The sequence below is a fragment of the Aplidium turbinatum genome, chromosome 1, assembly GCF_918807975.1.
Source record: "Aplidium turbinatum chromosome 1, kaAplTurb1.1, whole genome shotgun sequence".
Lineage (NCBI taxonomy): Eukaryota > Metazoa > Chordata > Ascidiacea > Aplousobranchia > Polyclinidae > Aplidium > Aplidium turbinatum.
This window is the reverse complement of record NC_137472.1, coordinates 15569908-15585113: the sequence shown is the minus strand read 5'-3', so window position 1 is coordinate 15585113 and position 15206 is coordinate 15569908. Positions and strand designations below refer to the sequence as shown.

At 38.3% G+C, this 15206-nt stretch overlaps 1 protein-coding gene across 1 annotated transcript; it reads left to right on the top strand.

Annotated features, from left to right (window-relative positions):
* The first annotated feature begins 1198 nt into the window (after positions 1-1198).
* LOC145768777 (WD repeat-containing protein 5-like) lies at positions 1199-11904 on the top strand. The gene is made up of 8 exons (XM_082580371.1): positions 1199-1511; positions 1807-1880; positions 3434-3613; positions 5026-5109; positions 7429-7607; positions 9502-9535; positions 9727-9889; positions 10309-11904. The coding sequence occupies exons 1-8, from the start codon at positions 1280-1282 to the stop codon at positions 10407-10409; spliced, it is 1047 nt and encodes a 348-aa protein (XP_082436497.1). The 5' UTR covers positions 1199-1279; the 3' UTR covers positions 10410-11904.
* The last annotated feature ends 3302 nt before the right edge of the window (positions 11905-15206 follow it).

Sequence of the window (15206 nt, the reverse complement as noted above, 5' to 3'; positions counted from 1 at the left end):
TTTTTCATTTCTTTTTTTTGTAAGCTGCACTCTTCTTTCCTTCTACTTTGAGTTGATGCTTTCTTTCTTAAATCTATACATATGTTCGAACTTTTACTGTGTGGTTGCATGTGTAAAAAGTTGCCAGATACAATTAATTTTTCAACCTTATAAATATATGACAAAATATGATTTAAAAATCATCCAAAGCGGTGGATGAGGCTAAACAAAAGTTTCATCATGGCATCAAAAATTTTTGTCATTTTGTGAATAAAAGCTAGGGGGATTCAATGTTGTGGCTGACAAAACCAGTAGTAAACTTAAAGTTTGAGTAATACGTCGTAATTTGTCGAATTTTGAATAATATGTCGAATTTTGAATAATATAATATTTTGAATAATATGCAGTAAGCTTGAATTTTGAATAATATGTCGGAGCTTTAATTGAGCAACCATACTGTACTTGAGGCGCAATTAATATAAATGCGTACAGGAGGCTACTAAACTCAAAGATAGAAATTTCAATGCTGTTTTAAACTATGGAAAATTAATAGTGGTAAAACAAAACATTTCCATTGGTAAGAAAGTGTTTTTTTTTAACCGTTTTTATTGAATTTCATTGACAAAACGTTGTTTTGCTTTTCTAATTCACAAGTACGATATTTATGATTTGAATTCATGAGTTGTGACATCTGGAAAATCTTGATAAGATTTCTTTGTGACAGACCCATTTGAAAATTTGACAATAATCTACTTGGCAACGCTGGTGCTGTAAGTGCGCCTGAGTGAATGACTGTGGCAGTGGCTGTGCTAGTGCTACTGCTTAACTGCTACTGCTGACTTGATTGCTCAGCAATCATTGCTGTGTCTTTCTGAATCTTATCAAACTAAATAACCCAAAGTGCCTCAATCGTTAGGTTACTGCATTTTTGTGGGGAATTAGTAATTTGAGTAGCCCACAGCCCAATTTTTATGTTTTTTCAAATATGAGTAGGCTAATAAAGTTAGAGTGTAATATAGCCTACTGCAAGATAGAATGACTTCAAAATACATTTTATGTAAAGTATTTGCTATGAAACTTACCGCATTTAATAGCTACTTTACAACATCTACTTTACTGGTTTTGTAAAACATAATGGCAGCACTCTTTATACCCTGACCAAAACTGTGTATTTTTGACACTTCAGTGATAACTTTTACAGTTTTTTTTTTTCAGAGATAACCTGTTTACCATCTTGTGAATGCTTAGCTTGATAATATAAATTAGAGTACATAAAGTTTATGATTGCCACCCAAATAATATGACTGAGAACGGCAAAGCAGCTGGCGATGTCAGAACAAAGGAAAATCTGAAAGCTCAAAATAATACAGTCACTGGTGCATCAACAAAGCTTGCTGAAAAGAATGTATCAACTGCTGGAAAAAATCAGCTATCAAAACCTAACTATACCTTGAAATTTACAATGGCAGGTCATACTAAAGCTATATCTTCTGTGAAATTCAGCCCTGATGGTCAGTGGCTTGCTAGCTCATGTAAGTATCAAATTGATTTGTTTCAATGCAACTTGTTGAATGTAGAATCACTCAATATATCTTCATTTTTGAACGTTTAAAGCAAGATTTTGTTACAGTGTGTTTGAAGGATTGAAAAATTTTTGTTGTTCTTTCAAATGACAAGGAGCTTTCTGCTCTCTGATGAAAAATATCATGTGATTGGTTTCAGCTTGGTATGCGTTGGGTTGTGACTTAATTTGCATAGCTTATGTCATTAATTTGCAATTTAAAGACAAGTCAGGAACTGTTGTCAGAAAATTTTGTTTTTATTCAGCTGCTGACAAATTAATAAAAATTTGGGGAGCGTATGATGGGAAGTATGAGAAAACTATTTCCGGTCACAAACTGGTAAGTAAAATGGTTGAATCACTTTCCCATGTAATTATCATCATTTCTTTATCTCTGCTAACAGGATAGTTTAATCTACACTCTACACTTAACACTCTTTTTGCCATGCTTCTTGGTTGTCAGGGTGATTGTACTTAGTCTCCTTGCGCTATTGCCTAGGAATTTTTGATCATGGGATTGTGAAATTACATTTGCTTTTGGCTTATCTGTTACACCAGAACTGTTTTTTTTTTCGCTGAGACTTTTCGGTCATTTGTCTGAAATGACTTGAAAAAATGCGGTAATTTTTTATTTATTTTGGTCATTTTTTTGCACTTCTTGACTAGCTACAGCGGGTCTGCTACTATTCGGTGAGTCCAATTCGGTGAGTTCCTAACCCTTAACCCCTAATCCTAAAACGACAATGATAGTTAGGCTGCGGTACCCAATAATTTAAAAAAAATTCAAAAAATCACTGAATAGGGAATCGGACTCACCGAATTGGACTCACCGAATTGGACTCACCGAATCGGACTCACCGAAACGGGCCATTCTGAGCTACAACATTAAGTTTCGCTGAGAAACGTTGTCTTGTTTTATCTGAGAACAGTTAGAACAGACAAACGTTTCTTCAATGTTTTCAACCTTGCAACATCCGGACTTGCATCTTTTATTTTTGCAAAAAACTTGCATACATCTTTTATTTTTTCGGACATTTTGACCAAATTGACTATATTTTTTTCAGACATTTTTCTAAAAAATTGGCCAATGACCAATATATGACCGAAAAAAAAAACAGCACCAGAAGAGTTGCTTTGATTTACTATACCGTATTTTGAACTTTTTATTGGTGACGGTATATAAATAAGATTACTGGTATTGAAGTTAGTTTTAGACTATTTTAAGTTATATACTTATTGAAAGCAAGCATGACCCCTTTAAGGGCCCTTGACCCTTCTAATAGTAGCTGGAAGAGCAGAGCTTCATACCATGTAATGTCCCTGTACGGTATGTGATGTACCGGTAGACAAATAATGCCAAGTAAAAGTTATGAAAATACAATGGCGCTTCTGTGATGAAACTGGATTTTCATAGAACCACTAAGTTTTTGCCAATTTTAGTCAAATGATATACGGTACTTTATTACAACAGACAAATTCTGCTGCATTAGTGTTTAAGGATTTTTTAATCCCCAATCATAGCAAATCTTACGAAATAGATAAAAAGCAAATTCGAATTGCAAAATAATGATATGGTAACCATGTTTGTTTTTTTTCAAAATATCCCGCTTTGTTGCCTTTGTTGTTTCTTGTGCTTTTTTATCAATTTGGTTGAGCGTTTCTAATTTTACACTAGGCTATTGGTGCATGTATAAAATTGAACAATCAAACTAATTTATTTTCTCAGTGCTATCTTGATGAAACGTTCTACCTAGCACATAATTTTTTTAGTTTGTATTATATACTTATGATATATTTTGAAAATAGAAGTGTTTTTAAATATATAATTCATCTCGAGCGTATGTTTGATGATAGATTTTCATTTATTTTTCTAATTTTATTCCTCTTTTTCAGGGAATATCAGACATTGCCTGGTCTTCAGATTCTCACTTGCTATGCTCAGCTTCCGATGATAAAACCTTAAAGATTTGGGATGTCGCTACAGGGAAATGCTTGAAAACATTAAAGGGACATAGCAATTATGTTTTCTGTTGCAATTTTAATCCTCAGTCAAACCTGGTTGTTTCAGGATCGGTAAATACTGTATTTCAAACGTTTGTTCACTTTCTGAACTTGTTTTCTTTTTGATCGTCACACTTTCTGTACCAGCCACCCGTGGATGGAAAGCATGACATAGAATGAATAAATAGGCTTGATTGAGAACTCTGCAAATACCAAATCAATACGGTAACATTGATACTTGATAGTATATACCATAGTTTTTGGAATTTTTGTTTCAAAATTGATCTCAATCACAAGTTTTTGTGTCAATATCCACTTTTGACAAAAAATGAACATGTTTATTTATTGTAGGTTCTACTTTTTGAAGTAGTGTAGTTTAATTCTAGTTGGCAAAAGTTGTCCTTTGCTCTCTGGGATTATTTATTCTAAGTAAAAAGGTAAAGTTGCTGAACTGTTGGCATCTACAGTATAGGCAAAGTCATACTGATCACAAGTGGGTCCATGGTACAATAGCTCTGCATTTGCAACACTGCAGAGTAGACTTTTAGTTGAAGTAGCTTTGCTTTATGCATTTTAGTGGTAGCTTGCACGGATGCATAATTATTAGGGCAAGTTTTTATTGCGTTAAAATCGTGAGAAATTTGCACTTAATTTTAACAAAAGTTGCAGTAAAAAGTTGCATTTATGCACAAGTATTTTAAAATTAGTAGGGTATTATATGAGATATATACTCGAAAGGTTCTGTTGTATAACCCAACAACTTAAGACTTTCTTTTCTGTAGGCTATCGATCATGCATATTATACAATATACATTTTGATGTTCTTGAGATTTGAAACCTACATCACAGCATTTCACTGTCAGCTCGCTGTCAAATTTAAACGACAGTGATTTACTCAAGCGATCTATTTACATACATATAATGCCAAATATTTCTTTGTTATGTAAATCAAAGAGAAAAGAACCATACTAGAAACAGTTTTACAGCATGTTTTCTAAGTCACACCTTTACATTTTGCGCAATACTGTACTTGATAAAAGTTGCAGTAAAAAGTTGCATGTAAAATATATTATAAATAAGTTGCAATATAAAATTCCTACAAGCAGCTTAAAACATCATACTACATAAATTCTGAGTATTTAGGAAGCTGTCAGAAGCTGTAAAAAAAGTTTCAAAAACTTGACCTAGTAATTATTAATACTTAGCTTATACGTGAAGAAGGGGTGTTCTTCCCGGCCATCAGCACAAGGCTGATCACTCGCTAGAACAGCGAGCAGCAGTAACGTTTCGTCAGCAGTAACGCAGTAAACTGACTGGTAAAGTGGCGGTCGATTACCCAAGTGGCAAGAATACGGTGCGATACTGATGAGCCCAGCCTCATGGGCGAAACACGTGTCTATCGCTGTCTATTCGATGCTACAATTGGCTGCCCAGAAACTTAACTTAGCTTACACAGTACACTTAACATGGAATTCTTATTTCAGTTTGATGAGAGTGTTCGTATATGGGACGTGCGGTCAGGCAAATGTTTAAAGACCCTTCCAGCGCATTCTGATCCTGTTTCTGCGGTAAGAATCTTGTACTGAGAGGAATTTCTGCAAACTAGAGGCTCGTATTGGGAGAGAGTGGTGTTGATTTGCATATGTTGTATATATAGTTATTAATCTCTAAATCCTTGACAGCCTGTTTCACCTTAAAAGGGAGATAATCAGATAAGGACCTTCTGATGTAACTGTTTATAACAGTTTCTAACAGTAACTGTCAAGGGTTTTTAGTGAATAGTAACTATATTTGATTTCATTCGCTCTGCTAGGCTTTTTGCTTGGCATTGACCCTTTTTTGTAGCATTAATAGTATTTATTGTTGTATATACATTATGCAATATATATTATTTCAAAAATGAAATGCAGCAGTGGTGAATAAAGTAGTTAATGCAGCTAGCAGAGCCAAAACATTTACTGTAAAAACTGGCATGAACCAGTTCTGCGTCACCAAAGTTTCAGCCACTTTCAGGTTACCGCACTGTAACTGAAATCAGTCGCAAAGCTGAAAAACAAGCAGGCAAAAGTAAAATTGCTACCAACTGATCGAAAGCCATCACTTAAAAGCATAAAATGTAAAAACTCCATAATTGTTTTCTGGTTAATTAAAACAGTATGTAGCACAGAACTTGTCTGCAGAGATGAGGCAGCTAGAATTCTTCGACAAGAAATCACCAAATGAAGCTCAAAGATTCACACTTCTGTATAATTTTCAACCATGTATGAAATACCCTATTCAGCTTAAACAAGGCGCACGAGATCGATCTACCTGGAACATTGTTGTTCATCCAAGGCTGTATCAGTTGTGATAGCTACAGACAAAGAGTCATTAGTCGGCATTACTACAGGGTGACCCAAAAAAAACGGGCCCCGCGTACACTTTATGTCATATCTCCTTTATTTCTTCACCGACTGTCCTTATTTTATACGACATGGCAGAATCAACAACCGTAAGTACACCAAGACCCCAGTGGGAGCTGGGACAAAGAATACACTGTGTTAAATTTTACTACAAAACAAGTTCGTTTAAGAAAACCCAGCACAGTTTCATGCATCAGTTCGAATGTGAAAAGGCTCCATCCAAACGCAGAATTCAGAACTGGGTGGACCACTTCGAGAAGTATGGGACCGTGGAGAACCTCAACGCTGCCAGTGAGAACCGTCCAGGCCACTCTGGACGTCCCAAGAAGCGGACAGCAGGCCACTCAGGACGTCCCAAGAAGCGGACAGCCGAGCTGGTCGAAAGTGTGAGGGAGTCTCTCCAGCAGAGTCCGAAACGCTCTGTGCGTAAACGAAGTCAGTCTCTCGGTATGTCCCGTGAGACTTGCAGGAGAGTGCTGGTGAACGATATCAGGGCATGCCACCCACACAGAATACAGACGATGCAGACCCTTACAGCCTCAGACAAGAAGCAGAGGAGCGCTATGGCAGTCAAGATGCTCGAGAAGATCGAGAGTCACCAGGTTTCCTTAACCTCCTTTGGACCTCAGATGAAGCCCACTTCCATCTTGACGAAAAGGCGAACTCCAAGACAAATATCTTCTGGGGGTCCTCCAGACCCACTGAAGTAGCCACCAAGCCCCTGCACTCTCCTAAGTGCACAGTGTGGGCTGCAATCTCGGCCAGAGGCATCATCGGACCAATCTTCATCGAAGAATCTGGCGCAGCAGTGACAGTCACCAAGGAGCGGTATGTGGAGGTCCTCAAAACCTTCAAGAGTGAGCTCCAGACCCTCTACCCGTCGCCTCTGAGCAAGTTCTGGTTCCAGCAAGACGGGGCAAGTTCTCACACCTCAAACCTGTCCCGAGATTGGCTGAAAGAGAACTTCGGAGGCCGAGTGATCAGTCCCAAGACTGATTTTGAGTGGGCACCCCTTAGCCCAGACCTAAGCCCCCCAGATTTTTTCCTTTCGGGCTATCTTAAGGACAGAGTGTACGCAGGGAAACCCAGAACCATCACGAAACTCAAGGAAGCCATCAGGGAGGACATGAGAGCCATTCCCAAGTCAGTCTGTAAGAACGTCATGAACAACTTCGTGCTGCGCCTCAAGAAATGCACGGAGGTAAATGGAGGCCATCTAAAACACATGCTGTAGAACGGAGAAAAAAAGGCCAAAAACCCTAGTGTTTTGATGTGATGTTTTGAACATAATAAACTAGTTATAACCAAAGTTTCATTTCATTCGGACAAAACACTAAGAAACAGGGCCTAATTAGAGTTGGGGCCCGTTTTTTTTGGGTCACCCTGTATAACAAAATTGATTTTGTAAAAAAAACTGATGTTGTATTCTCGCATATTATGTACGTTTTAACCACGTATATTTACATCGTAGGTTACATGTTACAGGTTCATTTCAATAGAGATGGGGCTTTGGTTGTGTCGTGCAGTTACGACGGCCTCTGTCGCATATGGGACACGGCTTCCGGTCAATGCTTGAAGACTATGATTGATGACGACAATCCGCCAGTGTCCTTTGTAAAATTTTCACCGAATGGCAAATACATTCTTGCGGCTACCTTAGACAAGTAAGTACCGGTACTTGGTCACATGGATGATTTATAGGAGGAAGTCTTTTAGGCGCAGACAGTTAGGCACCGGTCAGATAGGCGCGCACACTGTGGCGTCAGGATATTTAGGTGCGGAGCACTGTGGCGCTGGTTCATTTAGGTGCTATTCCTAGTAAAGTCTGCAGATTGTATCAGCTTGGCAGGTAGGGCAATGCTTTTCACACAAAATGTTATGTTGAACAGAAAAAATATATATATTTTTTTTTAATGCGCTTGAATTTATTTGTTGTTGGTCCAGGTTTGCGTCGGCGAAAGCTTTATCAATAAATTATTCAAGTTTCCGAACATGACTTGAGTTCACTTTGAGTTAAGTCAAATAATAACTACACTGAACAACAGTAAAAAATATCTATACCGTATCGTACATACCGTATAATATACCGTAAATATATATGTTCAGGGAATGTGGGGAAATGTTGTATGGCAGAAAATTTTCACTAAGGATGAAAGGAAAAGTATATCGGAGCTGTGTGCGGCCTGCAATGCTATATGGTAGCGAGACATGGGTATTGAGAGAGAGTGAACTGGCAATCCTGAGAAGAACGGAAAGGTCAATGGTGAGAGCAATGTGTGGGGTGAAAACGAGAAGGGAAAAAAGGACTGAAGAATTGTTGGATATGCTAGAGATGAGAGAGACCATAGACCGACTGGCAAGGGCAAATGGAGTAAGATGGTATGGACATGTGATAAGGAGGGAGGAAGGAAGTTTTCTTAGAAAGGCACTAGATCTAAAGGTGGATGGGAAGAGGAAACGCGGTCGTCCAAGAAGAACGTGGAAACAACAAGTGAAGGATGAGTTTAAAAAAGTCGGACTGAAGGAGGAAGATGCAAGGGACAGGGTGAAATGGAGAAAAGGGATAAAGACAATTGCTGCGCGGAAACAATCGGCCACCCCCACTAGTGGGGAACAAACCGACGATGGATTATGATGATGATGATACCGTAGCCAATAGTCAAGCGGGTGGTAGGCTTGAGTGAAGAGTAACTTAGTTTTCCGTTAATACCCAGACTAGGTTTTACCAAAGCTGAGCTGATACAATCTACAGACTTTACTAGGAATAGCACCTAAATGAACGGGCGCCACAGTGTTTCGCATCTAAATATCCTGACGCCACAGTGTGCGCGCCTATTTGAACGGCGCCTAAAAGACGTGAACCCTGATATATCTATGCGTTTGGTTTCTGAATGTCAAGGTCTTCTTGCGTTTGAGTAACTTCGTGCTTTTGCGGTCGATGTTCCAAGATGTTGCGTTTGGCTTTGGTAAAGCCTTCCGCGTTCGCAACAGTATTGTCCCGATCCTTACGACAGGTGAAACTGCCTGCTCTGAAAACTGCTCAGGATCAGGAGGATGAATTTCTTTCTTTGGACACCGGGGCCGAGGGTTTCGCCTTTTCCTCTCCGGGTACCCTGTGAGTTGCGGTCTCTGGTTGTTGCCATTCGCTTCACAAACGTGAATAACCAGGTCTCGCCACGAAGAGGCTGGCTACATGAGTCCCGTTAAGGTGGTGCAATGGTATGAAATCGCAATTTTTGCTCAAAAGTTCACAAAACGCGATCGCTAGAGTGGTGTCCTTCCTTGCCTTCCTTCCTTAATCCTCATTTTAGTTGCATGAAACTGGTTAAAAAAACTAAGATCTAATTCATACGCTTTTGTAACGACGTTGTTGATTAATTATATCACTGGTTATCTGCAATATTGCTTAAAAGGGAAATTTTAAGTGGCTTTACTTGAGAAAACTTTGTGTCTGATAAACCAACCAAGCACTATCCTGGTGTGTTTACTACAGTATTTAGATTTTAAAGTATACAGTATCCGTTCTTTCACTTCTTTACGAATTGCAATTATTTACAGCACTTTAAAGCTCTGGGACTACACTAAAGGCAAGGTAGGCAATTATACAATAACTAATGTTTAACTGACAGAAGAAAAATACATTATTTTGCAACATTTCTCAGTACGGTACCGTATTTGTAAAATCAATTAACGTCTTTCACGTTTGTATTTTTATAAAATTTATCCGATTATCTTTCGTTGTACTGTGTTGTATCTAACCTTAATTTCTTAAAACATGTGCAGTGCTTGAAAATTTACACCGGACATAGCAATGAGAAATATTGTATCTTCGCCAACTTCTCTGTTACCGGCGGGAAGTGGATTGTGAGCGGTTCTGAGGACCATATGCTTTATATATGGAACCTTCAGTCAAAAGAAATAGTTCAGAAGCTTCAAGGTCACACAGGTAGGAAAGCTAACGTTGATTTGCATTGAAATTGCGTTTAAAACACATATGTTTGAACATTTTTTAGAATATGCACTGGGCTGCCCACTGCCCAGGGTCCAGGACTAAAGAATTTGGATATGTTAGTAGGACAGTTCTTAACTTTAACTTTTTATAGTAGTAAGCAGAAGCGCTTCTTTGTGCCCGAAAAGGGTTTCTTTAATTCTGGCTGGTGTGCGATGGATTATATAGATAGAGTCATGAAAAGAAGACAATTCCTGAGAGAAATTACACTCTTATTTTATTGTACAGTATGTGTGAAATAACCACAATTTTGTCCTATTTCATTCAGTTTAAACCAAGAATGCTTTTTTTTCTCAGCTAGTCTTACTACGACGTCTTTTATCATCTATGATATAAGTTTCCACCTCTTGTTGCAGATGTTGTGTTGTGTAATGCCTGCCATCCGACAGAGAACATCATCGCTTCCGGAGCTTTGGAAAATGATCGTTCTATAAAACTGTGGAAGAGCGACTTCTAATTTGTCTCATTGAGTCGTGCTTACTTTTTTACTTCGTGCTTGGAAGAGCCCTCGAAATGCTTTTCTGAAAATGATGGGATGCAAAGAGGAGGTTGTTTGCATCACATTAATGGATGAAAATAATCTCGATACATTCACACCGCCATCGGCCACAACTAATGCCTGATATCACTTCTTTGTTTTTGTGAAATGTCAAGTTTACGAATGTTAGGAAATTTAATGTCTGGGTCGGCTGTGACAGTTTCCATCGCTTTATCCATTTAATGTCAACGTTACTGTTTTGGACGGACAAATGATGCTTTGTTCTTCGTGCTCATCTTATTGTCTTGTAGTGCTTAAAAGCGAAGGATCAGTCAATTTTGCCGGTTCAAATACCCCGGCGACTTCGTTTCAGTTTCAAATAGGATGATGAACAAAGATGGACGTAACTGTTTACTAGGCTACTGTTAGTCGTATTTCACCCATCAAATCTACATTTCAAACTGCTGCTGCATGTTTCAAACTTGGACACAAAATGCTTTGAAGTTGAAGTAACTGTCAGCTGCTGCTCAGCAATGAAACAGATACTGAGGACTTAACATTCTTTAACATCCTTTAGTTTTTTGTTTGTTTTTTTATTCCTCCTATTCCTGAACCATTTCAACTTGGGCAATTGTTCATCTTATAAATTCGATGTCGGCGATTTGAAAAAAAAAATTGTTTGTTTTTGTTTCATGGAAACCTATGTTATTGGTGCTCATGGACTAGTTAAAACTTTTGCTTTAAAACAAAAGGAATAATTTTGCCTAAGATTTACGCTATGTTTATTGTTTAATTATCTGGTTCTTCTGCTTGAGGATTTTTAGAATGCGCTTCTCATTGACCCTGTCGCGCTATGTTAGGCTTACCGCTGTCTTATCACTTGCCCTCAAAATACATAACTTGGCATTCAGTGAGCACTTGTGAGTGAAGAAAATATACTTAAGTTCGTCACCTCAAAGAAATTAGGAAAAAATGCCGATTTAGGCGGTCTGACGAATTATGCAAACGTATTAAAACTAAAATGACGTCTGCCGGGACCGATAAAATGTGACAAATAAGGAAAACTGACGAATTGAACGATGACAAATTGGAAGAATTATGTTGTACCGTAACATCAGTTTTAAAGCTTGTAATTGCAGACATGACAATGTCGAGGAACTGCTTCTATGTCCTTCTATAGGATTAGTATGTTGTGGCAGTTGCTTTTCTCAATCACGATCACTCGTTGGTTTAGCATCCTTTATGACCTAAGCATATTGTGGGAGGTATTCCATTTTAACTTCAGGCGTTATTTTAACGACAACATTGTCAATGTATCAACCTTGGCTATTTTACTGCGTCATATGTTGTGAGTTGCTTAACTGCCAATATTTGTGGTTACTGGCCAGTAACGTTTCCTTTTCAGCTCACCATTGCTTTTTGGTTTTACGTTTTTCTGTTGCGCATTTTGTTTTGAATAGAATCGAAAAACTGGTCAAGTCTGAAGAACTTTTGGATACAGGTATCTTGGTATTTTGGGGTCTGTGGCAGATAATCGTAATGTCTGCATAAAAGCCAAGTTTCCTATACCTCAGCTAATAACAATTTGTAAACATTGGTTACTTACAAAAACGCTTCCCGTATGGTTGTTGCAGTCACAAAACTACAACTATGAATAATTTGCAGTAACCTGAAAAAGCCATAGGTATAGAGAGAGAAGTAGCCTAACTTTATTTGCCATCAGATTCTACAATCTACATAGTAGCCTACACACTACACAGTAAGCTTACATCACAATAATATGCAATTCACAAACAATCGCTGTAGCCGACTATCTTCAATAAAGGGTAAAATTTTGCAGTGTTTGAAGCAGTTTATTCTTAAAAGCTACCTCTGCAAAAAATAAGTCTCGCCTGTCTCGGTCAATTTTACCACATTCCATAAGCTACTGGTGCGACTTTGTTGGAATTGCAAATAGGATGATGCACAGATTGACGTCGCAGTCTCCATTTCACTCAACTACATTTTAAATGCCCCCCGTAACCGCCTTTCATTGATCGTGGCCTACATAGCTAGAGGAGGCGTGCTATTTTTTCTTTTCAGACACGTTATTGAGTGACGAAAGTTTTCATCTAAAGCAGTGGTGCGAGAGTGCCTAGGCAGTGCGGGGATGCTGAATTATCAAGGTTTCTTATAATACGACGTAAGAAGCAAAGTTGTTTTACCAGGTTTCAGCAAAAATTTCGAATTGTAGGCGTCTATTAGGCTACTTTTCGGCCAATCCTAGAAGGGGGTGCGAGAATTTATAGGGGAGATGTGCTATAGATGGGACACTATCACCTACGGGAGAGCTCATTATTTCTGATTATTTGTGAACTTAAGAACTGAGATATTTATCATGGAATCGAGATTAATATTACATCATTACAGCATGGTTTACTTACTGGTGCAGGCTACTGTGTGCGTAAGTGGTGAGATCAGTTAATTGTTTTTTTAGCTGTCAGAGTAAATTTGAATGGTTGACTGTTGTTAATCGTTTTTATACTAAAGCAGGGCGATAACAACTGGGGCCTGGCAATAAAGTTTGAGTCATATGATTACCTTTAAAACTATGGCAACAGAAACCTACATGTCCAACTGTGACAGATTTTCAGGCAAGTTGAACACAAAATGGTGGTTGGTTGAGCAATGGGACAATACAATCGAAGAATCGATTACCTTTGGGACATGTCTCATCCTATACTCGACAAGTCAGTTTACACTATTTCCCCAAGTTCTCAAGCATCTCTTTCTTTCCACCATACCTTCAATAATAATCAGTTGTTGTAGGCTAGCCGGGAGGTAAAATTTTCAGAATTTGTTCTGCAAATTTCATCGTTTGTTTTGCTAAATGCTTGTGCATTTGAATGTCTAATAAACATGTGATGTGACTTTCTTTATGTAGTGCTATGAAGTACGGTTCGGTAAGCACTAAGGTTAACAACATTGTTTCTCATTGCGATAGGCTACGTCAGACACCGCGTTGATATATCTAACTAACTATAAGTGTCCCAATGGACGTACCCTCTTGTCCCATTGGTCAGTTATGCAACCAACCTATGGAACACTTGAGTAACATTTTTTAATGAGATAAAAAGCAATAAACTAATATTAAATTTGTTACTGTTTTGACTTCATGCTATGAAACAATGACTAAACTTCACAACACAATTCCTTTATTTTACATAGGTGGCACATCTCCCCTACTTTTCTTTGTCCACTCCGATAGTTCAGTCGGTTAGCGCGTGACTTTGTGAACGAACAAGCTGCGAGATGAAGCGGCGCTAGTTCGACTTTCGGGGTGTGGGGCGCTTAAGCAACGAATTCTAAGGACTGCTCTCTATTCAGCGGCAGCTGATAGATGAAATAATCCTCCGGCAGCAAGACTTCAACAATCCGAAGCTTCACTCTGTCAATCTCGATAACCAGCCTTGCGTCAAATACCTCTACAAGCCGCCTTGGATTTAAGGGGGGGGGGGGGGCAGAGGGTGCAGGTGCCCCGCTCTCCACTACTTTTGAATCCCCCCCTAAGTGGAAAAATTTCTTTCAGCCTTTAAAGTTTCTGCAAGATGCAGTGCAGTGCTTAATTAACGCTACTGTAGACGTAGCGGTAGTTTTTCGCGCCGTAGATGCAAAAAAATATTTTTTGCACGAGGTCCCATCTAAAAGTGCTCCAGCCCCCCATCAGTTAAATCCGGCCCTGTCTACAAGCAACTACAAGTATACAAAACTATCACGAATAACCTATCAAGGCTTTGCCAGTCTGAGGGTAAAGATTCCCAAACCAACCAAATAATACGTAGCCTACTGTTTTATTCAAAATATACCAAGTGAACATATGCTATTTTTATATTCAGATAAGACCAATCTACATCCGGATTTTTTTTTGTCTGGATTTTATTTTCTCTTTTCGGATCTTAGGAGAGCAATCCAAATTTGTAAAGTTACTTTTTTTGATAAAATCATTGAAGCGTAGTCCACATCGTTACTTAGCAACAATATGCAAAGGTTTGCAGTCCAGCATATTTTCATACCCTCTCCAAGCAAAATTAGTAGCCTATGGTATTGTACGTTGTAGTTGTTGTGTTCATCGGGGGTGTTCACTGATTTTTGTACGGGCTCATGTGGTAGATTACTCTGTTTGGCACTAGTTCTTAACATTTTTCTATATGGTATCACTTTGAAATCACCAATCAGTTCTGGTACTCCTTTCTAGAATGATTCAAAGGTACCAGTAATGATGTTCTCATGTGTAAATAGCAAACCCATTGTGTTTCTTTCATCTTTATTCATATAACTGACAATAATGTAACACAATATTATAGCCTACTATCCTTGTATAAAGGATCTAAAAATTGTTTTTTTTAATTGATGTTTTGTGTCTTGGGAGCAGTTGACTAGATGACCAAATGGTCTTTCACTGATCCTGGCTAAATTATCTGAGTAGACTTATGCATTCCTCTATGTTTAATTTTTTATGAATTATATGTATTGTAATGTAAGCTTATTGTGTACCGAACTGTCATAGAATCTGATAGGCAAATAAAGTTATTTCTCTCTCTCTATCCATCTCTTTGATTTAATATCTCATAATCCCCCTTATGGTACTAGAGTTGATTCTATCGAGGATCTATTGATTGATTGAATTTTTATCCTTGGACTGGAAAAGCTTCTTTGCAGAGCAGTTTAGCATACTTGTAGAGGCTACTTTTGTTTGATGGCATTTCTTCATGCCACCAGCAGGCCTCGAAATTTGTA